General features: G+C 26.5%; 4 protein-coding genes across 5 annotated transcripts; all 4 read right to left on the reverse strand.

The window, feature by feature from the left end:
- Nucleotides 1-1,061: 1,061 nt before the first annotated feature.
- Nucleotides 1,062-10,297, reverse strand: Bma-mml-1 (uncharacterized protein; the record flags this gene model as incomplete). The annotated part of the gene is made up of 15 exons (XM_043076176.1): nt 1,062-1,289; nt 1,569-1,698; nt 2,059-2,259; nt 2,509-2,595; nt 3,225-3,421; nt 3,641-4,072; nt 4,179-4,411; nt 5,013-5,093; nt 5,512-5,686; nt 5,913-6,017; nt 6,238-6,326; nt 6,653-6,756; nt 8,280-8,386; nt 9,219-9,293; nt 10,196-10,297. 15 exons carry the CDS (start codon nt 10,295-10,297, stop codon nt 1,062-1,064), a joined length of 2,346 nt encoding a protein of 781 aa, XP_042932110.1.
- Nucleotides 10,298-18,319: 8,022 nt separating this feature from the next.
- On the reverse strand, nt 18,320-19,871 carry Bm13849 (the record flags this gene model as incomplete). 2 transcript variants are annotated; one of them, XM_043076177.1, is made up of 4 exons in its annotated part: nt 18,320-18,739; nt 19,212-19,421; nt 19,552-19,672; nt 19,858-19,871. In XM_043076177.1, the coding sequence occupies 4 exons, from the start codon at nt 19,869-19,871 to the stop codon at nt 18,320-18,322; spliced, it is 765 nt and encodes a 254-aa protein (XP_042932111.1). The 2 variants fall into 2 exon arrangements, with proteins under 2 accessions (XP_042932111.1, XP_001894019.1); XM_001893984.1 differs by lacking the exon at nt 19,858-19,871 and having other exon boundaries at nt 19,552-19,698.
- A 1,004-nt stretch (nt 19,872-20,875) lies between these two features.
- Nucleotides 20,876-22,125, reverse strand: Bm18193 (Uncharacterized protein; the record flags this gene model as incomplete). Its single annotated transcript, XM_043076178.1, has 4 exons — nt 20,876-21,115; nt 21,424-21,539; nt 21,709-21,824; nt 22,031-22,125. The coding sequence occupies 4 exons, from the start codon at nt 22,123-22,125 to the stop codon at nt 20,876-20,878; spliced, it is 567 nt and encodes a 188-aa protein (XP_042932112.1).
- Nucleotides 22,126-23,438: 1,313 nt separating this feature from the next.
- Nucleotides 23,439-26,322, reverse strand: Bm18194 (Uncharacterized protein; the record flags this gene model as incomplete). The annotated part of the gene is made up of 9 exons (XM_001893985.2): nt 23,439-23,531; nt 24,072-24,231; nt 24,678-24,739; nt 24,842-24,953; nt 25,141-25,265; nt 25,397-25,501; nt 25,810-25,995; nt 26,069-26,167; nt 26,308-26,322. The coding sequence occupies 9 exons, from the start codon at nt 26,320-26,322 to the stop codon at nt 23,439-23,441; spliced, it is 957 nt and encodes a 318-aa protein (XP_001894020.2).
- Nucleotides 26,323-26,627: the final 305 nt, after the last annotated feature.

Raw genomic sequence — 26,627 nt, forward strand, 5'->3', positions numbered from 1 at the left:
ATTCATTGTAACACTGTAGCATTCGACCATTACTGTAATTCTGAAATGTTACGGTAGTGTCTACCAATATATTTGAGAAAGTGTTACGAATTTGCATTGAAAGGAATAACATTTACCAAAGCTATGCGAAAAATTGTTATTTCTTTCTTCTTTGAAGTGTGCATTTATAAAGATGACTGTGGAATATGTGATTGATATCAAATATTTGGGTGAGAATTGCAGGATCTTTTTTTTTTTTTTTTTTTTGTAAACTTCAAATGTTAATTGATAAGAAACTTGACTCAGGAATTCAGACGATAAATTTCATTTTGTATTGGAAATCTGTTTAAAAAAAATACATTAATATGAATCTAAAATGATTGACTGAACTGATGAGGTACAATAGAAGAAACAAAACTTTTGAAAAAAAAGAAAAGATTATGAATTCGACAATTTAGAATCCTTTTCAATATTTCTAAAAAAGGAAAGGAAAGAAACCCGTAATAATTTTGAAACAGAGAAAAACATAAGTGTAAATAGGCAAATGTTGTGAGCACACAATTAACTTTTTTTTTTTCATGATTTCTCACATCATATTTTACCTGGATCGATTAAAAATAGAAAATATACTCCAGTAAACAAAAAAAAAAAAAAAAAAAAAAGGCTAAGAATTAACAACAAACTTAAAGGTTCGCAAATTTTTTCGAAATACATCGGAATCAGAAGATCTTCTCTGCAAACTTCAAATCTGCCCATTCTTTCAATCTTTTGCTTCCATCGTCAAACAGCAAAAGTTTTAAAGACAAAGCAGTGCTGAAGCCTTTTGGAATTCTTTGGAAGATAAGAAAAACGAAAAGAACTACGAAAGATTTCACCACTTCCCCATCTCTTTTGTCTACTGTTAAGAAAACTGAAGGCCATTTAACTGCTAATACAATTAGACTAATGTTCAATCAATTTAGCTGTACTATTCAATCATCGCTTACCAAATTTGGATGAACTATTCCGAAATCAGTCAACATTATTTACTACTTGGATCAGCGATAATGTCAATCAGATCACACCTATTGCTTGTATTGTGCCTATTGCGACAATTCTCTTTGAATGCATTCCTGCAATGCATTCGGATCGTTCAACATACCGGCGTGTGTCGCCAAATATACTAACAGCGACGAAGCATTAGCTCTTACAGTGGACAATTGGAAATTTGTCTGCAACCAGTCACTTGTTTCAGCCAAGGCTCTATTCGACGGTAACTGACTAAGTCTTTCGATCAGTGTCTCCGTTAATGGTTGCATCATTTTGGCCATCTAAAAATTTTACATCAGAATCACAAGCATACATACATTAAATCATAAATATTTGTCTTAAACTGCCAACATCAAAAATCATTAGCACTAATATGTGACATAATTTACATACGTGATCTCAATCAGAAGGGAGAAGTCACGTACGTGATCTAAGTCAGAAGGGAAAAAAATTGTTCTCAAAAGAATCTTAGCACAAAATATCATCAAAATTTTCACTATTTTATTTCGAATTAAATTTTTCTACATCACACGTGGAAGTGAACTACTTGCAAAACTTACAACCCAAAAACGGTAATCTTGACGTGTTCTTTCTTTTGTATATCTTTCCAAAAACTGTTCCATCTCAGCTTTCTGACTGATCGTACTTACAGCAGTTCGTGATGATGACGGTAAAGAGGCTTGGAGTGATCTACAAAATAAAAGTGAATTTTGAAGTGATAATAGATTGAATTTTTTACTATTTCTTCGATCCATATTTTTAATCTTCAAAGTTAGACATGTTATAAGTTCACATATATTCATTTATCATACATAAACAAGCAAATAAATGAAAGAATATAAATGAAAGAAAATTATTCTAAACAATCGCTAAGTGTAACTCGAAATAAACAGAAACATCATCAAATGATTACATCCAGATATAATCTATCAGCATTTACAAATTAAATTGAAAATAAAATATCTAGTCTACGTCATCCTCTGTAAAGAATTTTCTGCACTAAATTTAATTTTCAATTCGAATGAAGCAAAAGCAACAGAAAATACTAACACAATTTTATCATTTAATCGTTGTATGCTCTGCTTCAGTTGTTTCGTTTTTTCTTCATTAAGCGCAATTTCAGCTTTCAGTTGTCGAATACGTTCAGCTGCGCGTGTTAAAACAATCGCATTTGTTGGTTTTGTACCACAACCATACAAATTTGGTAAGGAATTTAACAATTGTTCGAATCCATCTTTCAATGCACAACGTCTAAACGCGGAAATTTTTAGATAATTTGTATTTCTGGAAATAACAATTCAAGCTAATAAGCCTGGCCTGCCTAATATTAAAACTATTATAGTAAATTTAAATTCCAGCAATTTAAGTATAACAATAACTTAAGCAGCACAACACATAAATTATTATTTGCAATTAAAGTAGACAATTCATTGATATTAAAATGAAATTGCTCTAATTTATGCATATATCTATCATACGTTTATGAAATAAAAATTTAACCTATTTTGTTCAGCATTTAAATGCAATATACGTTTCCTTTCTACCGGTTCAATCGTACTATCTGCTGCAACACTCCTACAGCCACGCCTTAACAGAAAACTTCCATTGGTACTTGTTTGAAAGTTTTAAAAGTTTTTTCTAAACAAAATTTTTCTTTTCAAAACCAAAGTCAGAAATATTTAGTTGCATGTTTCTATTGTAAAGTAATATTTCACTTTTAAATTATTACAGTTTTACTTGTTCTTTTTGCATCGTATCCGCACAATTTCAACTGTTTTGCTTATATTTCAACTGTTTTGCTTATGCTCTAAATTCACATTATCATTTTAATCTCCTTACGACGCATATATTCCTGCACTAATGTAATCCTTCTTTCTTCACTTTTTCTAAATTATTACAGTTTTACTTGTTCTTTTTGCAATCGTATTCACTTTTTCTGATGGATAATGAATCTAATCGTCATAACATTCTCTGCTTTTGATTGATTTAATCTCAAATTCATTAAATTTCTTATGATCTCATATGCATTCTCAGTTATTTTTAAAATGATCGCTTCGCTAACACTTTCTCTCCTTTGTAATAGTAAAAAATTTCTCATACACTAACTTGTTCAAAACATATGGAAAGACTCAAGAATGCACTACTTTAATGTTAACTTATTCTAGTAATTTTAGTTTCAATTATTACCTTCTAATCATTAAAAAAGTATGTCATACTTTTGAACACGATGAATTCGCTCCTCTTTCTCATGTTCTTGTTTAATTGATGCTGTACTAGCAGAAAGAAGAGTACTTTGCTCATGTGATGATGATTCTGTCACTTTTGGTATTATTTGACTATTTTGTTGAGGATAAACAGGTTGTGGTATCAGAAGTGAATTTTGGCTAGCCGTATTTGCGGTTGATGGTAACTGCTGAAAACTCAATTTAATTATTTAAGTTGGAAAAAACAACTTTGGTAAACAGCAAAAAAATTTTGTAAATTGAGAATTTAAACGAAGAAAAGAAAAGGTTGTACAGAAAAAAAAAGCATGTCAATTCGTTCTGAAATTTCTTTTATGTCAAAATTTCGACACAAGAAATTTCTCAATTTTGAAAAAAAAAAAAAAAAAAAAGGAAGAATAAAAACTAACCTTCCAAGCTCCATGTTCTGTTGAGTCAGTTGTAATTTCACGTGATAAAGAGCTTAACACGGTATTATTCCATCTTTCGGTTTCAAGTTTCAATGTATCAGTTGGAGCAGGAAAAATTTTTATTGAATTTTTACTTGAAGTATTGATAAGATGTGTTTCAACAGTTGAAATAGTTGTTGGACTATTAACCGATAAAGATAATACTCCAGTAGTACTTGAGCTAGATGGACTAAGAACAATAGATGGAGTTGAAGGACTATTTAGCAAAGATGGAGTTGGAGTAGATGGAAAATTCATCCACCATGTCCTATTTGGTAGAACTGATGAAGGAAATTGCATTGTGGTTGTAAGAAATTGTGGTACATAATCCAAATTTGATGAATCAGTTGTATAAGGCATTGTAGCAATTAAAGGTGTATGATCATATGCTGCCTATAAAGAATATTTCTTTTAAATTTTGATTGAAATATTTAAAATAAAAATATAGTAAAATTGATGTCTAACTTTTTTATTGATTCTTTTCTAGTCAAAAAGCAACCTGTGAATATGTTGGCGCAGAAGAATTAGCAAGAAGAATTTGTGGCGATATACTAGATGACTGTCTTGTTGGTTGTTGCTGTTGCTGTTGTTGTTGTTGTTGTTGTTGCTGAGTTGGATTTGTAAAATTATTACTAAAAGTTGCTTCATATTCTTTTGGTGTACAAGGTGAAGTTGGTGAAACATTTGAAGCACCATAATTTCCAATTTCATCCAGCAATTGATCTGGTGGATCTGTAAAAAGGTTTTGTTAGAATTTAAAAAATGAAAGATAGTAGAGTTTAAATCATCATCTTGAAGTGTTTTTATTAAAATTAATAAAGTACTGCTGTCACTGTTTTAATTCAAATTCAGATATTACATTTTATTGTGAGAATTCAATATAAATTTTTCTTCTATCATTCATCTAATTAAAACACAATCACAATCATACATAATCATTTTCATTGCAACGATGATTAATCTTATATATATATATAGATAGATAGATAATTAGAAAATGATATTTTCAACATGATTTTTTAATTTAATCAGTATGCTATTTCCTGATTAAATTCCTCTTTTTTTTTTTTTTTGCCTTATTACTTTATTTACTAATCTTTCTTCTTATCATTTCATAAGTGTTTGTAAAGCAATACACAAAATACAATGATAAAATGTTATGATTGCAATGGCATTAAATGATATGTAATTTTCTTATACATTATTGTATACTTTATTCTAACTTTCTTCTCATACTATAATTGCAATTCCAATTCTTTTTGTTAGATGTTACCAGATAATTATATAGTAATAAATTATGTTTTAAAAAAAAAAAGAAAAAAATTTAGTTTACCAAGAGATGCCATTATTTCTTCGATACTTGGTTGTAATGATAGCAGTCCGGGTTGCATCACATCAGCATTACATCCTTGTGCTAAATAATAATTAAAAGTAAGTCTAACATCAGATGAATCAATGAAATCTTTTTTTTTTTTCTTATTTTTACTTCTAATGAGAAAATCTTGTCCACATAAAGAAAATTATCTTTTATCAAAGTGCATGAAACTATAAAAATGTTCGCTGCTTGTTGTTAATCATTGAAAATTATGAAAAATGTTAAAAGTCATCTCATATTCTAATATGATGTAATTTAAAAGAAATTCCGGTAAACAAAAAAAAAGAAAGAAAGAAAAAGAAATGAAATGAAAAGTCTCTCTCAGTGCCCTCCCATTTTCTGTATCTTTAACAATCAATAGCACATTAAACAGCAATGAATGTTGGTAAACGGTATAGAATCTAGAAAAAAAAAAAAAAAAACTGATAAAAATTTAACAAAATCTTAAAAGAGTTACTTATTTCTTTTGGATCTGGAAATGTATATGGTTGCATAAGGTTAGCAAAAAGTGTATCCGTAAATTCATTATCTAAATCATCCGTATCTGGTTGCTCAGCAGAAGAATTTTTTATCATTGAATTTTGTACAGCTAATTGTGGAACAGAACTGATCTCCTGATTCCAACTGATACCCTAAATTTTATTTCATTTTATCATACCATTATTATCATCTATTAATTTTCTATGTTTAAACAAATTTTTGACTTTCTCAACAACTCATTAAATCATTCATCTTCTTAATGATTAATTTGTAATATTTGAAGTCATTTGTTCATTTGAAATTGAAAAAAACAAAAACAAAAAAACAAAACAAAAATGCAAAAATGCACGTTAACGGAAAAATTGTGTAAACAAATACCCTTCGTCGTCCTCTTCTTCGTGTTCTCGAATGACGCCATCGTTTATACTGAGCTTTCAACGCATCCATACTTCTCTTCCAGTACATTCCTTCCACAACAGTACCCTGATATTGTTGATAAACTAGAATTTAAGTAAATAATGAAAGAGGGAAATTTCTTTTTGTTTTTTTTTAATCTTCTAAAAAATGAAATGAAATGAAATTTATCTAAGATAATCTTATCACTTAATCAATGCTAATAATAAGTTTCATCATTCAGAATTTCATTACCATTTAAATAAAAAACAAATAAATGGCCTAAATTTAATAAATACTAAAAATTTACCGTAAATTTAACATGTGTTGAATCATCATCTGGTACAGTAAAATAACAGTATGGTGTTCTTCTTGATTTATCCTTATCAGGTCGCCGAACTGTAACATTTCAGTGTAACTATCAATAAAAATCATCACATATTTTATAGTCATAAAATTTTCACAAAATTCCTTATCAGTTATCATTAACTGCATGAAAGTAGCTTAAATTTTAATTTTTCAAACAGTAAAATATCTAATAAAATTTGAACTTTTTGACAGTCTGAAGAAGTATATGTAACATCTTGATAATATTACTATAATCTTACTGTTTCACAAACGGATAAATGATATTTCAAATAGATACTTATTTATATAATTTGAAATATCTAATAAAATGATAATTAAGAAAAAACAAAAAACAAAAAAAAAAATGATAAACATACATTCCATATAGTATGCTCGCCAGATAACATTATTTAGACGTATTCGTTGTTTCCAATGTAATCGTAATCCTTTGAAATCTTTCCACTTTGGTGTCGTCATTTTACTGAAAATTAAATTATACAAAAATCAATTGATCATTTAATTATATATTATATACAGAAATGACTATAACTTTATTATGGTATCATTTCAAGGGAGAGAGAGAGAGAGAGGGAGAGGGAAAGGGAGAGAAGGAGAGAGAGACAAAAAGTTTTAGAAAACTAGTTTATCGAATTGCTCCATCCAAAAATTTACATCAATTCTTGAATCACTTATTCATCAAATTATTCCGTACAAAATTTACATCAATTCTTGAATCACTTATTCATCAAATTATTCCGTACAAAATTTACATCAATTCTTGAATCACTTATTCATCAAATTATTCCGTACAAAATTTACATCAATTCTTGAATCACCTCATCATATCCCATTCTAAATTACTCTCAACTTACTTGAAGCTATCTTCTTAGCTAGAAGTTTCAAACATTAACTCAATTGTTGTCAATCTCTCTTAGATTACATTTTTTTCTTTTTCTTCTTTTTTTTTTTTTTTAACAATAAATATATAAAATAAGAAGGATTAATTTTTAATACCATTTTCTTCTTCCATTTTTCACTCATTTTTCTTTCCTCATTAAAGAAAAACATAGAGAATTAAACTGAAAAGACAAAAAATCATCATAGAATCTAATTTCATTATATTTAAATTTAAATATAGAAGATTGTAGCTTAATTAATTGATTTATAAATTTTATAAATTACATGTAAAATATAATTGTGTATGCAGTAAAGACAGAAATAAAAGAATGAAGTAATGTCAATGATTGAATTCTATTCTTAAAGAATAGAAAGTTAATAAGAACAGTATAGCAACTAACTGTTTGTTTATTTTGCAAACAACAAAAAAGAAAAAATAAAAATGCAATTAAACTAGAATAATAAATAACAAAGCTTATTTTGGATGACAGAAAAAAAAAAAAGGCATTTCTGATTAATATTTTTCAAATCATAATGAATAGATACGATGGAAGTTTATTTGCTGTATAGTCTGATCGACTACCTGATCAAATGAAACATCAATTCGATGCACTGATCAATGACTAGCAACTTGAATGAGCTGATTGATAGCTAACAATTTAATGTGATGATTAATCACTAATATGATCATTAGTGTTCAATTTTTAAAAAATAAATGTTCGATTTAAAAAATTTTTAGTGCTATTGTTTTCATCTTTAAATGAATAAAATTTTTTTTTTTGAAATTTTCCACTTAAAAAATCTCAAATTTGCTAATGAGACAGAACATTTTATATATCCTGCTCACAATCACAAACAAATTTCTTATCAACTATTTTTAAAAGGAACTTTTTGCAAAATTATTTGAAAGAAAAAATAAGAAATAATATAAAAATGCAAAAACTAATCAAATAAATGTTTTCAGTATATGAATATGAATTAGGACATAATAATCATCATATCAATGCAGCATCTATCATATTTATCAGCATATCTCACATTTAAATCTTTCAGCCAAAAAAAGAAGAGAAAGAAATGATGGATGAATTAAAAAGCAAAAGAGCTAACTTATAAGCCACTTTGATGCATTTGTTCAATTTATTTAAAGATACATCAATTGCTATTGATTGCGTCCTTTTTGGGCCAAATTTGTAAAAAGTAACCGGCTTTTCATCCTAAAATTGATCAAAATGTTTTTGTCTTCTTTTTTTTTTTTTTTAAAAAAAAAAGGATGAAAATAAAAGAACTTAATAAATGAAATAATTATTTATGGTCATTTCGATTATAAATTACATTTAAATACATATCACAACCTTTATAATCTTTCGATTATCTGAAAACTTAATTGAAGACTAATTATGCTATATAAGAATGCAAAAAATTTTTCATCAATGCTTTAAATCAATCAAAATTGTTTCACGAACTATACATTTTTCATTCTTAATTATTAATTAACATAAACTAAAGTATTCTATTATCTAAGAAAAAAAAAGATTACATTTGTTAGAAATGAAAAATATATCTTCCAAATATCCTATTTGTAACTACGAATATAAAAAAAAAAAAAAAAAAAGGAACTATGGAAATATATTGTAAAATAGGAAATGAGGTAGAGACATTATTATTATTTTTTTTTTTGTTTGAAGCACTATTCTAGTCTACCAAAGAAATTGCATAGTGTCAATTATTTATAGAAACATCAAATAATAGTTTATAATATTAGTAAAACAAAACCACTTTACATTGGAAAAATCACTTAATAACAAGAAATTTCTATTTGATTTTTGGACAAAAATCAAAAGGAAAAGAAAAATTGATGAGAAAATATCTTTTCTAAAAATGGTTTCCAAGGTAACAAACACTATAGAAACCGTTAACAGAGAAAACTTTCTTCATAAATTTCGATGGTAACATTATCTGCCAAAAATTAAATTAATTACTTAAAAAGATAGAATGTTCAAACAAAATTCAACAAAGTAAAGATAGCATAAATATAAGAAAACTTACTTGAACATTCAAATCGCATAAATCTTGACCTTTTTGCTCGGCATCTTGCTCAACGACATCATCCTCAACTACAACCTTAAAGAAAAAAAAAAAGTTTAAATCATTAATTTTAAACAAAATACAATCCAAATGCATTGCTTATTGTCTACTATTTGTTGGCATAAACTTTAAATTATATAACAAAAAATAAAATAAAATAAAAAAAATGAATAAATAAATAAGTAGATAGATAATTTTTGAACTATTATATTATCATTTGCATTAATTCAATTACTTAATATTCATATAGTAATTAATCACATACAATTTAATGAAGTAAATTGAATAGAACAAGCATGATACACCTGATGAAATTATGCATTTAAAATTTACTTATTTCTTTCTTCTTTCGTTTAAAAAGTTACTTTTTTTTCTTTTCTGAGGATAAAATACTCATGAAAATAATGAAAAATAATGAAATTTCGCTAAAAAATTACCCAGAAATTTTAAGCCATATTTGCCATTATTTAACAAAATAAAAGAAAATTTAAAAAAAAAAAAAAACTCAATACGAAAGCTTACTTATCAATAATAACTTCATCAGTAATAGGTCCAAATAAAAATATATATATATAAGTACATATAAAAGTACATAAATCGAAAGAATTAATTAACCTAATATCTCAACCAGATATTATTTTAATTGATGATAAAATCGAAAATTATTTCCTTACCTAATACAGTTGTCAATCATTAATGTTACATGTAAAAACAATATGAAATTGCTAAAGTGATCTTAAAATAATAATAATAATCGTAAAAAGATTCTAAAGTTCTTGCAAAATTTAATTATTATCTTTATTGATATATCTTTACTTTTATTATCAATGAATATTTCGGTTGAGATAAAGTGATTAAACTAATATTAATATTAACTATAATCTGTTATCTTTTACATAATTATAAAACAATAAAAAAAAAAAAAGAAAATAACAAACTCCAACAACTTCCTCATCGGGTAACATTTCATCGCTATGTGGATTAGAAGTCATAAAATGACCACTATGGATTGGCTCATGTGATGGCGATTCTGATGACATTTTATTCGATGAATGATATGATATGATATTGTCGTTAGTGATAAGTCATCAAATTGATATACAAACTGAAATGAAATGAATGTTTCTTTCTGTGAAAAAAGAAAAAGCAAGAAAGATTGCTATTGTAAGCTCGATTATTTATACATTTAACAAAACATGAAATAACATTTCAAAAAAAAAAAAAAAAAAAAAAGCTAAATAGCTATAAATAACAATAAGGTAAACAAAAAAAAAAAAGAGTCAAAAAGTTGATGTATTTTTTCTCACAAAAATTTGGTTAAGCAAATTTCTTGAAATTTGATAGAATAAATAATTCTGATCACTTTCAATATCATACAAACATATGTTATTTTCATCAGCTCTTTAGTATAAAATCAAAACAATTTATAATTTAAATGAAAAAAAAAAAAATGGAAGTTATATTTTCATTTCAAAAATAATTGATGGAAATATTTTAAAATTAAAAATATAATTTATTCGTCTTACGCTAGAAAGCAGTAATAACACTTATAATCTTACTCCAAATACTAATCTCGTATTATATTCCGAACATTTTACAAGTAATGATAATTCAGTAATAACGATAAGTTAACTAGGAAAATGAAAATAACATTGAAAAGAACAAACAAAATAAAACAAAAATTTCATTTATATATATACTAAATAGATTTTGAAGGTAAAATTTCACATTAAAATTTCAATAAAGCATTCAATATAGCCATATGAAGCGATCAATGTATTTGCATGCTATTTTATGATAGATGATGACTAATATAAAATTATAAACACTTGAATAATATAAATACTTTTAACAATGAAATCAACTCAAACTGATATTGCACATAACAAATGGATTATTTTTATAAGAATAAAATTTAAAAAATATTGTTTTTTAAAATTTTCATCAAAAAAAAAATTAGGTTAAAGGAAGTAAAAAAAAAAAAAAAAAGATTTTTTTTTAGAAGTGTTTGTTTTTTTTCTTTTTTTTTTTTAGAAATTGAAAATAAAATAAATGAAAGAATGGAAAAAAGAAACTAATGGAAGAATAAGAAATTTAATGAAAATTATTGGTGAAATAAGAAACATTTGTGTGTGTGTGTGTGTGTGTGTGTGTGTGTGTGATGACGATGGCAATCATTAATTAATGAGAGCAATGGTAAAAAAAAAAATGTAATGAAATGATAAGATGAAACTAAGAGTGAAAGAAAGAATTTGTAATAAAGGAAATATATACGATTGAAAAGAAATATCGTGATAAGGCGGGGAAATAAAACAAAACAAAACAAGACAGAAAAAAAAAAGTAAAGATATTACTTAAAGTAATCAGGAAATTTTTTTTTTTTTTTTTTTTCTAAACATTTCTAATTTTCATCATTATTATTTGGCAATTTTTTTTTTTTTTTTTTTGTTATTATCATTTCTAGATATCATCTGTTACTTCAATTACATTTTGCATGAATCACTTTAAATGGAAAATTTCATAACATATATTTTACAAAGTTCTATTGAATTAAAATTTTCAATATTTCTTTTTAATATTTAGTTAATTAATTTAGTACCATTTCCTAGTTCTATATTTTATATTCTAGCATGAGTTAATAAACATAGATGTATAAAAATATGATAAACAAAATTTAAGGTTAAAAAATTACTGACGAATTTTTTTTTTTTTTTTCATATGATGCTGTACATTCTCTCATAATAATATCATTGTATCCTCCCCTCTGTCAAATGATCAATTTGTTGTCACATGTAGATGTGTAAACAAGAACAAATTCATATATATATATATATTTTTTTTTCCAGAAATTATTGATATATATTAATTTGAGTATTAAAATAATAATTTCACCAATTACCAAAAAATAATAATAATAATAACAACTTATGAATTTAATTATCAATGCAAAAAAAAAACTTTACTTTAACTTCTCATTTTTAACCCTCAAAAAAAAAAAAAAAAAAAAAAACAAAAAAAGCGAACATTCTCTGATTCAAACACTAATCTCAACAAACAAACCTTTACAATGTTTTTTTTTTTTTTTTTTTTTTTTCGTTTTTCTTCCGAATTGAGCCGGAAGTAAAATATATTCATGACACCTGTTATGAAAGCAGCTGTAAAATCACAGAAATCATTTTTTGTTTACGTTCAACATTTCTCTACACTAAATTTCATCCAGTTATTTATTTTTTTCAACTCATCCTTACTACCAGTTAATATAAAAAAAAAAAAAAAAAAAAAAAAACAAGAAAGTAACTTTTCACATTTTGAAAATAAGACAGACAATTTATTTAATAGCATAAAAATTGCAACTTTTTTTTTTCTTTCATAAATCTATTTCATTATTTTAAAAAATAATTAAATTTAGTATGAGAATAAAAAAAGAAAAAATGCTTTTTTTTTTTTTTGTGACGAATTTATCAATGAATTTATTCGCTATTATCAAAAAACAAAAAAAAAAAAATGAAAATTTATGCATATATAATTTATAAATCGAAAATTAATCAATCATTAATTTTGCAACACAAATTTATACCATTAGTTTTTTTTTTTTAAAAAAAAGTGAAAATTTTCATTGACTAAACTATCATCTATCTATCTAGCAAGAAATTATCGGAGTAGAAACATGGAAAAGTAAATTATAACTTGCATTCATCATGATTACAGGAATGAAAAACAATAAGTACCTATAAAAAAAAGATGAAAAAAAAAAAAAAACATAATTCTTACTTTGCATAAAAATTTACAATTCTTTTTTTTTTTTTTTTAAGGAAGTATAAATTATCTTTTATATAATATATCCATCCATGCATTCGTCACTATTTACTTTCTGTTATGCAATAAAAATTACAGTAGATTTTTTAATGTTTGATGAATCATAAGAATAAAATCACGCAAACCTATCCATCTATCTGTCAACTATTATTTCCTACAATAATTACTTTTTAAAAAGTTTGATTGCTGAATTCAAATGTAATCAATCTTTCATCTTCAATCAATTCATACCATCTTTTAGAAAAAACAAAACAAACAAAAGAAAAGAAAAGAAAAAAAAAAAAAAAGAGGTTGATTATTTGTAATCTTAGCAAATAACAATCTAAAGTATACATACAAATATACATATATGGCTGTATTGATGATGAATGAACTTTAATCTTTGAAGAAAAGAATATTACAACTAATATTCCTATGATATATGATAGGTATAAATGATAAATTTGTAAGCAATTTTAAAAACTTTGAAATAACACAACAAAAGTTCACTACTGACAACAGATATTTTACAATGCAATATGTTTGAATGTGAATGATCAAAGAATAAATAAAATACATCAACAATCAAAAGATTATTTTCTCTATTCTCACTTTTTCCTCATTCATTTTAATTTTATTTGATCATATTTAAAAGAATTAATTCATTTTAATTAACATTTAAACTAAGAGCAATCATTTTCTCTCTTACATTTACATGAAAAAGAAATTTTTTCATACCATAAAATGCTTCTTTACTTGTGCTATTTGATGATAAAATTACTCTGTTAAAAGTAGGAGATATCATCTAGTGATAACAAAATAATTTAATAATTCTTCTATTTTTTTTTTTTTTATATCAAATCATTATCATTCTACAAAAATTACAAATATGTAAATAAAAGCATATATTAACAAGTAAATATACATATGTTGACATATACTTCAATACATTACTAAGAAATACTAAATTTTTGTGTTCAATTTAAAAAGAAAAAAAAAGTGTTACTATCAAAATAATAAATTTTTCGTTTCTTTTTTTTTCAAAAAAAAAAAAAGAACCAAATACCTAAAAAATAGAGAGAGAGAGAGAGAGAAAGAGAGAAAGAGAAAAAAAAAGAGCTCAAAATGAAAAGAGAAAAATTAGTGCTCATTTGTCGCATACAGTGTAAGCATTTTACATTTTCCACTATCAAATATTACACGAAAAGATCAATCACATTTCTCAACAAAAAAAAACATTCCGTATCTTTTCATTCTATTTTTATGTTCGAAAAAAAAAAAGGAAAGAGGAATAAGTGCTATTATTAAAGAAAAATTTATGAGATTTAGAAATGATGAAATATAATTAAATTTTATCAAAAATTGCAAAAGTTACATGATAATGTAAGTAATAATTGTAATTTAATCACTAGCAATTTTCAATTAATTGTATCACAATTTTATTATCATAATTTTTGAATATAACATAAGTAGATGAATATAAGATGAATTTATTCAAATTATCTCATTTTCATTGAAATATCTACAAAACAAATTATGATGGAAAAAAATATACATATATATATATATATTTATATCAAAATTGTTGTTTCACAAGATGGAAAAGAAATTAAACTTTTCAAGGTAATTCATACATTATTTCAAACTACTTTCAACATGAATTCTTGTTTTTTTCACTTCCTTAACTGAAAAAAAAAAAAAAAAAAACAACTCATAAAAATCAATACACTTTAATTAAAATATTTACTATGAAATTATATTGGAAAAGTAGAATTTCAATTAATAATTACAAAGAAATATTTGGGAAATTTTTGATGTTTATAAGTAAATCCATGAAAATATTCCGTAAATTTTCGTATTTACATTTAATGTACACATAAACATTTTACGTCAAATTGTGATAAAGTACACATTGAGATTGAGCATTTTAAGGTATCTATAATGATCGGTGAAATTATAGGACTTTAAAATTATGTTGAAATGAAAGATGAGAGAAAGGAACAGATAAGACAGGAAAGAGAGCGGAAAAAAGAGATTGCGGAACAAAGTGTTCCAAATTAGATTTAATTTTTTTTTTTTTTTTCTTCTAGCCAAAATAAAACTATTCAATGAAGTGCACTGTTAGAGAGAAGAATATGAAAAGAAAATTAATTGGTTAATGCTACTTTAGAAAAATATTTTCGGGTTATTTCCTTTTGAAATGTAAAAAAATAAATTCTTTCATTAATTTCAATATATTAACTGCTTAAATTTTAACTAAATAAATGTAGCACTATTTTAATTCAAAATTTTCATATTAACTTTATATTTCTTGTGACAACAATTTTACAATATGCATACTGTTAAACTTCCCAATCTCTCTTCTTTTTTTTTTTAAAACATACTTTTCTTTGTTTAATCTCTCCATAATATCTTAACTGAATTTCTTAAATAATCCATTTCCTACATATCAAATTTAATTAATGCAACACATATCTCATAATTAATTCATTTCTCATATCAATTACCATTACAGTGATCAATTTTTAGCGTCGTCCAATAATTATCTATCGAATACCTATGCTAACTATAATTTAAACTAAATTTCATCAGATGGACTAATTTGAAGCTTTCAGCTGATTAGCTTTCCTAACATTACTTTATCGATTAAATTCAAGTTTGGAAAACTTAGTAAATGGCGTTACATTTCTTTCATATAATTAAAGGATTATAGCTAACGAGTAAAGAGACTTGATATTTTACTTGGTATAACTTGCTATTTGACGCATAAGTTGATGTATAAGTGCTATACCATGCAGATATTCCTTACTAGGTCTAGCATGTTGAAATCTTCTTCTGACTAATCCTTAAGTATTTATGATTTATAAATTGTTGGTGAGCTAATGCAATAATCAAAATAACCGCATTTTATCTAACGAACGAAATCTTTACACCATTTACAACAGATTTGAACTTTTTTTTTTTTTTTTAAATACGATATTTGAACTTTTTTCTAAGTTTTAATTTTTTCTTAAGTTTTCTAAGCTTCTTAAGCTTTAACTATTATTACTTTTATTGTTGTTTACTATTACTATTTATTTATTCATGCCCAATTATTTATTTGTTTAATTATCTATCCATTTAACTATTGACTCATTTTATTATTTAATAATTTATCTGATTGCTTATTCAATTAATTATCCAGTTTAATTATTAATGTTATTATTATTATTGTTTTTGATTATCACCAATATTTATTACTATTATGACTATTATTAATTATTATTGCTATTATTATTATTGTTGTCACTATCATTGTTATTATTGTTATATCACTACTGTCACTATTATCATTAACACTACTATTATTACTACTATAATTACCTTTATTATTGAGTGTAATTTGGTGTTAGGTAACACATGCTATGAGTTTTATCATATATCACATCGTACAAATATCATATCGCGTATATCGTTACATTGATACGTCACACAATTTATAACAAATCTTGTAACACGTAATACAAAAATGACTAATACGTAATGCAATTAAAAAATTTTATAACACGTCATGCAATTAATTCATAAAATGCACTGGTAATATTTGACTTATTACATAAACATGCATAAAATACACCGATAATATGCTTTGGGGAGACATAAAAAATATATGGAAAAAGAGGAAAATGTGACATTTTTGTATTGAAAGTTATTTGCGAATCTTACGCATACTACTTTAGACTTATATATATATATATATATATATATATATACGTTTAATTGGTAAATATAATCATTATTTCCTATCTAATCAAATCGATAATAATGATGAAAATCCACTGTTGCCTAAAGGAATGAAATAATAACCGGAACCGCTTATTCCGGAAATCAGAGAATAACAATAAACAACGCATCTTGTAGTCATGCAACATGTATGAAATAATCACATCCCATCAGGGAATGGTTTGTTCTTTCATTTCGAGAATGACTTAGAGATTTGTGTGACAGAAACAAACTAAAATTGTTGGTGAGGACATGAGTTAGTCTAGAAAAAAGAAAAGCAAAATTGTCGAAAAATTAAACTCCTGAAATCTTGCATAGGAAATCATTTTTAGAGTTGAATAATAGAGAATTTGAGAAATTACTTGCTTTCGAAGATTGATCTAAAAAATTTGAGAAAAGTTGCAAGTTGAATATATGATATGATAATGATTAAATGAATGTATTTGTACATAAGATAAGAAAGTAACCAAGTATTTATTATGCGAAACGAGTATTAATACTTAACACAATGAAATAATCAAGCAGCGAAGAGGAATATTTGCGGGAAACTCAAACTCAAAAAATTTCTTGAAATAATGATAAAAATGATTAAAGATTAAGGGAGTTTTTTCTTTCTTTTTGATTGAAAATTTATTGATGAAAGATAAATGGGATCAATAATGCAGTGAAAATATGCTATGCCATTATTTATAATGTATGAAAATGTTAACAAATATTAGGTATGATGTGAGATATTGAACTGATATTATGATACATGGAGGTATTAATAAGTAACAGATTAAAAACAAAAAACAGAAAGTATAAGAAAATATCGAAATCAACATTATTTTGTTATTTACATTCATCAAATTCGATTTATTTAGTTCCATAATTAAAAAAAAAGAAAAAAAAATAATAAAATGATTACCCATAATGATAAATGCATGAGACTGAAACAACAATTGCTTTAAGGAAGTACCGGTTTCAAGAGAAATTAAAACACCAGCGGTTTAAGAAAAACAAAAAAAAAAAAAAAAGATTTGATAAATGAAGGCAATATTTGAAATGGTTGTACAGATTTTAAGTTATCAAAAGACGATTAAAATATATTTGGATAGTTCATAACAATCGAATGGATGAAGACAAATATTTTACATAGCTCAATAAGTTTAAAAATACTCCAGACCAATTATAGGGCAATTTCCAAGGGAAATCCAAAAAATTTCAAACTAGATCGAGAAAAAAATTGAAATTAAGAAATGACTTAAGAAACTTATCTCTGCTTCTATTACCGCAAATCAATGATTTGAAATTCAAAGGAAAAAAAAACCGAAAATTTTGTAATTTAATTGAAAATTTGAAATTCGAAATAATTAAAAATTTGAGAATTTAAGAAACTGTTTACAACCCTCACTAACTAATAATTTTATTCCGGAAATGGTTATTCAATTTTTAACTGTAATGAACTTATATAGAAATCTAAATGACACACATATATTTACAGATTTTTATCAAGATAGAATTATTTACAGATTAAATAATAATTGAAAACCATATCCCAAACCAGCTTCAGTTAGTATCTTTTTCAGTTCTGTTAAATATCTCGCATGTGGAAATTGAATTTCACGAAATTTTCCAAGACGAAAAAATGAAGGATCAGTTTGCTCTTCACAATACCGTAACACAATACGTTGCCAATTTAGGACACGAATTTGTTCCCAAAATTTATTACAATCAGCTCGAAAACCTTCTAAAATAATAACACCCGGTTTACCAGAACAGAAAAATCCATCTAACTGATATAATGATGCTGTATCCTTGATCATACGTCTCTTTATTTTGCTGTGAATATGATGTGAATAGATCCAAAATCGTGCATAAACAGTAGTACTGTTTGTTGTTTTCATATCATTTACCAATTGTATGGTTTTATTTCCGATTATCTCCTATAAATATTGCTTATTATGATGAAATGGAAAAGATGAATTCACATAGTACAAAGTGATTTTTAATTGGAAAATATTATTTAACAATAACAATTGAACTATTTTCGAAACTTTTCAACTTTCAATCTTAAGAAATTAGTGAAAAAACTTTCCTAAAAAACTCAGAAGAGAAAATTCCTTGAAATGTTCGATGGATTTTTTCAAAAGAAAAAAGTTATTCCTAAAAAAGAAAAAGTGCAAAATCGAAAATCACTATTACGATTTATGTATTTAATGAAGCTTTAAAAAAAGCTCACTGCAAACTCATAGGAAAGTAGAAGTATGTGATAAGCTATAGAAAATTCAACATAGAGAAGACGATTTGGGTTGTGACAAAGTATGAAAACGACATATATTCAATAATTGGTCATAATATCTAATTATGCGCTTAAAAAAATAAGTGAAAAACAAGTCAGTTCGCTTGAAATATAACCTTAAAACGACTGATATTATCGCTGATCCATTGCATAATTGTTAATGTAAGAGGTATACCAAGAGTTTCCTGATCAATGAAATATCGAAGTTCTTGATTGAGCAAATCACAATTGATCAATGAACAACGAACAAACGCAGACGGTTTCAAAATAATAGGATATTCACTACTCAAATGTATCACAACCTCGTAACTGATGTTATCAATTTGCTAAAATATAAATTTGCATCAAATTTAAATTTCACTGTAAGGAAAAATTCATTTCAATCCATAATTAAGAAATAAAAAAGAATAATTGATTCATTTTTTTTTACCCTCAAAAAAATCATATATTTTCTACCTGATGCAAAGTTAACTGTGTAATTTGGCCATTTTGTGTTGGATTTTGAGGCTCGTTTATTTCTAATTCGTCCACCGTATACATTGCTTTCAGGAAGTCCAATTCATCTAACAGCAATTGTCTGCATGTTTCATTTTGGTCATCCATCTACGACAAAAGAAAACAAAAAGAAAACTAAACCAGAACCGACCATTTGTAACAATTTCGAAAACCTTGCTGAGTTTTTAATATCTTCAATTGATATTTACATGTAGTCTCTAAGATGGGACATTTCTATAACTTTATTTTTTATAATGTTCACATTACCTATGGTATTTCATTGAATCTTCTCCACAATTAAACAGCTTCTCGAGAAACTGAAAGTAATCCAGGTCGTGGTTATTTAAACATTGAAAACTAATCAAAAGTTTAAGGGAAATAAAGGGGAATTAAATTCCAATTCCACTTTCAAATTTTACTAAACTTCCAATTTTATCCTCGAATTTTACTAACATTACGTTTGATGTATTGGAAATGGGCGAAAACACATAGAATATATATTGGAAACAGATTAAATTAGGATATTTTATTAGAAATAATTATATTAGAATTAAATTAGGAAATGGAATCTATTATACTGCAGTGCTGCAAACCAAATAATAATGATGAATATGCTGGACTATCAGTTTACTGAAAGGATTAAACTGTCAATCTGAAATGTTCATAACTTGAAATAGATTATAGTAATGGAATAAAAGTATGGAATGATAACTGAGGAGTTCACTAAAAATCAAGAAAACAATTACAATGCTAAGTAACAACAATGAAATTGCAAGACAGAAGAGACAAAAAAAAAAAAGGATAAAATAGGCAATTTAAAATTAAAAACAAATATTAAACAACACTTCTGGTTGGCTGCAACTTCCAAATCGATTGATTAAAATCAAAAAAGAACAAAAATAACCCAAATGAAAAAAAAAATAGGCACAGATTTCATAAGGATTGTACTAAGGAAATGTTTAGAATAGAATGAATACATAAAAACTTCCCAGAATGTTATAGTTTATACCTTTTTTGTTTCACTGAATTCAATCATTACGAAACAAAAACTATTTCAATTTATCATGAATATGTACATTTCACTTACGATTTTCAAGGGATATAAACTACAACACTTGAAAGAAATTTTTCTAAACCAAAAACTGAAGAAGCAAAAACAAGAACAAAAACTCTCATCTCATCTACTATGAAATCCTAGACTTCTACGGAAGACAATTAAAATCGTATAGTTGAAAGAAAGAAAACTTTCTTGTCAAGTAAATAAATTAGTCATAAAAGAGGTATTTTATCGTCTTACCAATTGTTCTGGAACATCAGACCTAATAAGTGATACGATAAATGGAATAATGGTAATTACAAGTAGTAAATTTAAAACCATCGAAGCAATGAATACATTACGCCATATGTCGTAACGATACTCACAAGGTAACGGACAAGTGAAACGTGGTATTTTCTCTTCTTTTTCTTCCACCATTTCAGTTCCTTTCTCTACAGTGTCTATTAGAACATCAATTACAGTAGCAATCTGCAATAGTTTCAATATGCATCAAAAAAAACGTTGAAATATTATGATTAATTTCAATATGCTTTTTTAATTACCTTTAATATTCGTATCATAAATTGCTTGTTGCAAACAAAAAAAAAATTGCAGAATCTAAATGTCGTTAATGTTTTAGGATACGTGAAATTGCTATATTAAAAATATGAAAAAAAAAGTTCAGGTATTGGAGTTATCAAAAATTTTTATAACATAACATATTTATACTACGAAAACATTACCAAAAAAAAAAAAAAAAAAAAGAAAAAAGTGCAAAGGAAAATAAATACACTTACTGTCCCTTCATCGACTACATCTTCCGGTTCCAAATATGTGGAAAGTTTTGTGATTATTTCCTTCTTTATTTCCGTATAATTACGATGCCCGTGTTTATGCCATTTGTACCACTGATCTGCAGCAATAATCATTTAGTTTTACTACACAATAACGCCTTGTAATTAAATAAGTCTTATTCAGGACTTTTTCATCTCGCATATGTACTCCACCTGGTTTCCTTATGCCACTCTTTATCATCAGAGAGTATTTCTTAGAAATGTTACAAAAAATTTGAAAATTATAACCAATGTGCATTTGAACTGCAACAAAATGTTTCATTTGTGCCAACAGAAGACGTTCATAAAACTCCAATGATCCATTTAAGCATGTTAGATTACCGTCGTGAAAAGAACAATGACTCCTAAACAACACTTATATAAAAATTAAGATAAACGGACAAGAACACTTCTCATACATATTGTTTTTAATTAATTTAATAATAATTTCAATACATTCCGAATTCCCTTCTTCAGATACACAAACGATAAATTGTTGAAACGTGAAACTGGGAAGCAATCATAGTGGATGTTAATAAATTACAGAAATAAATAAATAAAACAAACTTACGAGCAACCCTTGACAGTTGAATTATCACCTGTCTCATAATTTTGAACTTTTGCATAAGTTGAGTGTAACATGAGCAAAATAGCTGCCTTCAGCATCGATTTTGATGTAGTCTACGCGGTATTAAAAATGAAAAAAAAAAGAAAAAAAACTTTAGTTCCCTGAAATAAGAAAAATATGAATTTAAGATGTTAATAATTTGAGCATACAAATAGATCGAGTCCACAACTTAAGGATGAAACCAAATTCAATTCATAAAGCTCCTTTTCTAACCCTCATAAGGTTGGCACAAATAAAAGTTGTTTCCTCTCCAGGTAGATAATTTCGTACCAAGAATCTCACAAGGAAAATACTCAGTGGTATGGCAATTTTGAAAAAAAATCCTATTGTTGAACACCTTTTAGAAATATAAAAGTGATCATTTAAAAAAAAAATTGAAAGGTAAAAAAAATGCTAAAAATATTGAAATACAATGCTTGAAAGGAACTTCACACTTCTGATAATCGAATTCTCTAGCCCAAAAATCTAGATGAGTAAACATCGATTTTTTCTGATAAATTTCAGACTAAATATTGATGAGTGACAAATTTCAGATTAAATATCGATTATGAGATAAAAAATTTATAACTTTGGAAAACCGAAAACCCACCACTCCACTGGCCATTTTCGATAATTTTATTTTTTTCTCGTTTTTCTTTTTTTCAATTAAAAAGTCACAAATATTTGCAACATAATGCTCAGAAAACATTCACAGTTCGTGGTAGGACGAATGTATTACCGATCATCACTGGAACAATTTTCTTCATTGCATTCATCACCATATATCAAACTTTTTTTTTTCGAGCAGAGAAATTTCATACCACTGTAATATTCCAGAAATGATTACACTTAAAAAGACAGAAAAGAAAACAAAAATAAATAAAATATATAAATAAAATAAATTGGAGAAATGATTCCATTGCGAAATGAGTTTACTTAATAAAAAAAATGAAGTAATCAAAACAAAGTATATTTAACGAATCAATTAAATCCAGAAAAAATATTAGTAGCATATATGTTTATAATTACTATGAAAATGCATAAAATGCATTTCCTTCTTTAGAATTGAGAAGCTTAAAATTATTTCTTAATCAATCAATTGTCAAATATTATCTACTCTACCCTATAAATAATATGAAAAAGCGATTAAACACATAATTTAATCGTAATCCTTAGAATACATTGTGCAAAACATAAGTTAATACAAATCCCTAAAGTATAATGACAATGCAATAATTAAAAGCATATTTGATATAAATGAAAAGATTGACTAGAAGTGTTGAAAGATAACACTTAATTCTTTCGTTCCAACAACCTTCATCTTTCAGGAACAGCGTCAATGGTAGGACATCAGCAGAAGTGTTTGTCAAATTTACATAGGAACATGTGAGAAAAGATAAGACACTGATTCGCCGTTATGAGTACGTCGAATTGCTTCAGCCAGAATCATCGAAATGTCAATACACTGAAAGAACAATGATTATTACTCTGACGGTAAACTAATCATAACATGACACTAAAAGTGATCAATTATAACTAAATAAGAATGGTCAGCAAGTATCTTAACGATCAATCTTATTTTTTAAGTGTTAACAGATATGGTTAGAGATATTTCTAGCAAAGTAGGATGAATCTGATTGGTATAATAACTATCCATAACTTACTGTTACTCAAATAAGGACCAAACATCAAATATTGCTACCCAAATAAGAATCCAATATATTTATGTGTTTATTCTCGTTAACTCAGTCATACTAATCATTTGTAACTTTAGATACTTGACTAACTGTTAAGTATGTTATCAGGTCTGTAAATTCACAAAAGTTATCACTGGAATCATTCCAGCAAAAAATGTTTAATACATTATGATTATAACGGAGACATTGAAATATGAAACGGAGCTACATACCTACTATTTTTAATATAGAACACTGTATTGTATGTTGAATGCTAAAGTTTTGGAAAATCTTAACATTAGGAATAAAATTGCTTAAAGTTGAAACACCTGAATTTTAGGACATTTTTTCATATTCTGTTCCTGTGGTATTGTATTTGTGACAACCACCGCCTCAAACACTGAATTGTTCAGCCTTTGTATTGCAGGCCCTGAGAAAATGCCATGCACACAAAACCCATACACTGCACTTGCTCCTGCTTCAACCAACCTAAAGCCAACAACCAACTGATCAATTAGAAATCATATGCAAATTCCGTTTTTACAATAAAGTCAGTATTTAGTAAAAAAAGAACTAGCGAATAGGCAGAAAAATTTTTACTTCTATTAAATGGTTATCAACCAAACAATCGTAAAGCATTAAGTAAGATAATTCTCAGCAGGACAAAATGAAAACCATAGCAGTCAAGTAAGCCTTTTTATGCAGCTTCAGTTAGCGTCATTTCTCAAAGAAGTCGATTCAGATGTTCTATCCGGGAAACGAGTGGAAGGGACTAAAGAATATCGGAATATTGATATATTCTCCGTAAACAGTGAATAAACAATGCTTTCCACCTGATAATTACGGTAAAACGAGGGCAATCGTTGTACAATATCTAGTGGTGATCGAAAGAATTATATTAAATAACTGAATTAAACCAAACTGTCTATACTTACTTTTCAGCAGCAAGACAGATCGTTCCGCATGTATCAGCCATATCATCGACCAATAAAGCAACCTGAAAAGTACCAAAGAAAAGTTGCAGCAAAATTGAATATCCATATCTATTACCATTACTTCTTTTTTAAATTTAAATATCAGCTAACTACATAAAGCATACTTTGTCACGAACGTTACCAACAAGTGTCATTTTTTCCACTTCATTAGCTCTTTTACGTTCCTTGTGAATCAGTGCAAAATCGACATTTAAGCGATCAGCAATTGAAGTTACTCTGCAATTGCACAGAAACAGCACTGGATATAGCTTAAATTTGAAGGCAAAATATAAGGAAATAGCTATATATTTATTTTTCTATATATTTTCTTATTCGAATATTATTCCTTCGTACGACAATATTACGAATATATGAAGGAATTCTGTATCTTTAATTATTTAACTAATCAAATCCAACCACATACCGTTTTGCGCCACCAGCATCTGGTGATACAATAACTGCTTCCTGCCAATTTGGTATCGATTCTTTAATATATTTTAAGATTGCCGGTTCCGCATACAAATTATCTACAGGAATATCAAAGAAGCCCTGAAAAACTTTATAAAATTCATTATTCGGTTGAACTTGTTTTTCAAAAGAGTTCATCTTTATTTTTTCATAAATTTCAATTTTATTATTTGCTCTATAAATAATGTATATAAGAATACATGAGAAAAAACCTGTATTTGAGAAGCATGTAAGTCCATCGTAATAATATGATCGGCTCCTGCTACGGAAAGCATATTTGCAACAAGTTTCGCACTAATTGGAGCTCGAGATTTATCCTGAATGAAAACGTTTAAAGCATTATGGAAAATAAGTGTGCATGTGGAAAAATGAGTTATTTGAAACTATTCAGAACCAATCAGAGGAGCCCTTGATTAAGAAATGCTGCCTAATGAACATTTACTATAATTATTAGATTACTCAGTATCCCGTTTCAACAGTAATTTTTGGAATTATATTCAGGGAGAATTGTAACGCATATAATGTGAAGAAAAAATTACATAAGCCTAGTCAATTAATTAGAAAGAATATATGCTAAAATTGTGAATTTAAAAATAATATCTACAATTGACAACTTAATACTCACCTTTTTATCTTGACGAGCGTAAGGAAAACAAGGAATAACAGCAGCTACGCGAGATGATGAAGCAATTTTACAGGCATTTATCATTATTAGCAGTTCCATCAAATGATCATTTATTTCACCACATGCACTTTGAATTATATAAACGTCTTCCCCACGTACACTTTCGCCTATTTCAACATTCGTCTCCTAAATAATTTCTCATTGATTCCTCTGGCTAAAAAGTAGTCCTTAGCAAGAAAATATATATTTCGAAAATTACCTTATTACTAAATTTTTTAAGTGATGCTTTTGCAACATCCAACTGTAATCGTTCGCAAATTCTCTCCGATAAGTCTCGATGTGATGAACCGGAAAACACCTGAAATTTGTCGATTATAAGGATTTATCAGAATACATTTGTAAATTAATAGATATATGCATCAGCGTGCAAGCATAATATGAATAAGTGTATCTCAGGATGATAAAAGTAAGAACATATATGAATAGTACGAATAATACTTTGATATTTGGCATTCTTCTTGCCTTTGGTGGCTGTGGCCGCAGCTGTTGGTCAGTTGAAAAATTATCGCTGTTCTTTTCAATGGTTGCGGAACTATGCTGAAATGTAATTTTTGGTAAATTTTTCGATTTTTCGAGCACATGAAAGAGAAATTCTGAATAACAAAAATTATAGACTTCTATCAAGTAATTCCAACAAGTTCATTACTATTTGATTAAGTCACTTGTATATTTGAGTGCTGGAATTGGAACAATTTGCAAATATAATTAACGATTACAATTTTGAAAACATCCCTGATTAAAAATTATTCAACACATAG

This window comes from Brugia malayi, assembly GCF_000002995.4.
Source record: "Brugia malayi strain FR3 genome assembly, contig: Bm_v4_Chr1_scaffold_001, whole genome shotgun sequence".
Taxonomy (NCBI): domain Eukaryota; kingdom Metazoa; phylum Nematoda; class Chromadorea; order Rhabditida; family Onchocercidae; genus Brugia; species Brugia malayi.